The sequence below is a fragment of the Pyrgilauda ruficollis genome, unplaced genomic scaffold (assembly GCF_017590135.1).
Source record: "Pyrgilauda ruficollis isolate IOZ18807 unplaced genomic scaffold, ASM1759013v1 scaffold4049, whole genome shotgun sequence".
Classification (NCBI taxonomy): Eukaryota; Metazoa; Chordata; class Aves; order Passeriformes; family Passeridae; genus Pyrgilauda; species Pyrgilauda ruficollis.
In genome coordinates, this window is record NW_024525545.1 from 1 (window position 1) to 1,367 (window position 1,367).

General features: G+C 55.6%; 1 protein-coding gene across 1 annotated transcript; it reads left to right on the forward strand.

The window, feature by feature from the left end:
- Nucleotides 1-166: 166 nt before the first annotated feature.
- Nucleotides 167-1,342, forward strand: LOC121358956 (A disintegrin and metalloproteinase with thrombospondin motifs 8-like; the record flags this gene model as incomplete). The annotated part of the gene is made up of 2 exons (XM_041477552.1): nt 167-302; nt 1,164-1,342. Coding segments are annotated over exons 1-2 (258 nt in total), but the record flags the coding sequence as incomplete, so codon positions are not given.
- Between the last annotated feature and the right edge of the window lie 25 nt (nt 1,343-1,367).

Genomic DNA, 1,367 nt, shown 5'->3' on the forward strand with positions numbered 1-1,367 from the left:
AAACAGGCTGTTGGGCTGATGAACAGCCGAGGTCTGTCCTGTGTTACATCTCAGACACGTGAACATCACATTGTACCACACACCAGCAGTGGGTTGCTCACAGAGATGTTGGGGCTGAACGTGGGGCTCCCTCTCCCTGCTGACCTCTCCCCCTGCCTGGCACTAACAGGACTTCTGTGGCCACCAAAGCTGTGACACGCTGGGCGTGGCCGATATCGGCACCATGTGCGACCGCAACAAGAGCTGCTCGGTGATCGAGGACGAGGGCCTGCAGGCAGCCTACACCCTGGCTCACGAACTGGGTAACACATCCCTTCCCAAGGGGAAGTCTGCTTCTTCCGTCCTGCTGCTGGGAGGGGCTGTGGCACAGCCCAGCACCGGCATCTCCTGGCTGGGGATCACCCACTGAGCCTTGGGGAGCTCCTGGCACTGACAAATGCTGGTTTGCACCAGCAGAAACACTAAGAAGTGCCCAAATTGGTGCATTTGCACCAGCTCAGGAAGCATTTCTTCACTGGAAGTGTTGTCGAGCATTGCAAGGGGCTTCCCAGGGAGGGGGTGGAGTCTCCATCCCTGGAGTTGTTCAGGAAATGCCTGGACGTGGCACTCAGTGCTCTGGGCTGGGTGACAAGGTGGGGATCAGTCACAGGTTGGACTTGAGGATCTTGGAGGTCTTTTCCAATCCTAGCAATTCAATGATTTACCTGTTGTGATGAGCTCAGGCATGGGATCAAGCACATCTCTGCCTTGGTTTGCCATTCCTGCTCTGACTAATTTTTACCCAGAGAAGCTGTGGCTGCCCCATCCCTAGGAACATTTAGGGTCAGGTTGGACAGGGCATGGAGCAACCTGGTCTAGTGGAAGGTGTCCCTGTCCATGACAAGGGGTGGAACATGGCAAGGGGTGTCCATGACAAGGCCTTAATTCCTTCCATCCCAAACCATTCTGAGTTTCTAAAAATTTGGGCTGCTTTGCCCTTGCACACAGCAGGCTGTACCACTGAGATAGACCAAGCAGGTTTTTATTCCTTCTGATTTATGGAAGCAAACAGCTTTGGCAGACACAGGAGCTGCTTGATGCCTTACAGATGGTCCCCCACACCATCTGCTGAGGAGCAGGAGCTGAGCTGGGGAGCTCAGCTGTGCCATCCCCTCTGCTCCCAGGCCACGTGCTCAGCATGCCCCACGATGACTCCAAGAACTGCGAGCGGCTCTTCGGGCCCCTTGGCGAGCACCATGTGATGGCCCCGCTCTTCATCCACTTGAACAAGAGCCAGCCCTGGTCCCCTTGCAGTGCCATGTACCTCACCGAGTTCCTGGATGGAGGGCATGGTAAGTCTGTTGTATTTGTGGGGTTCCCAGAAGAAG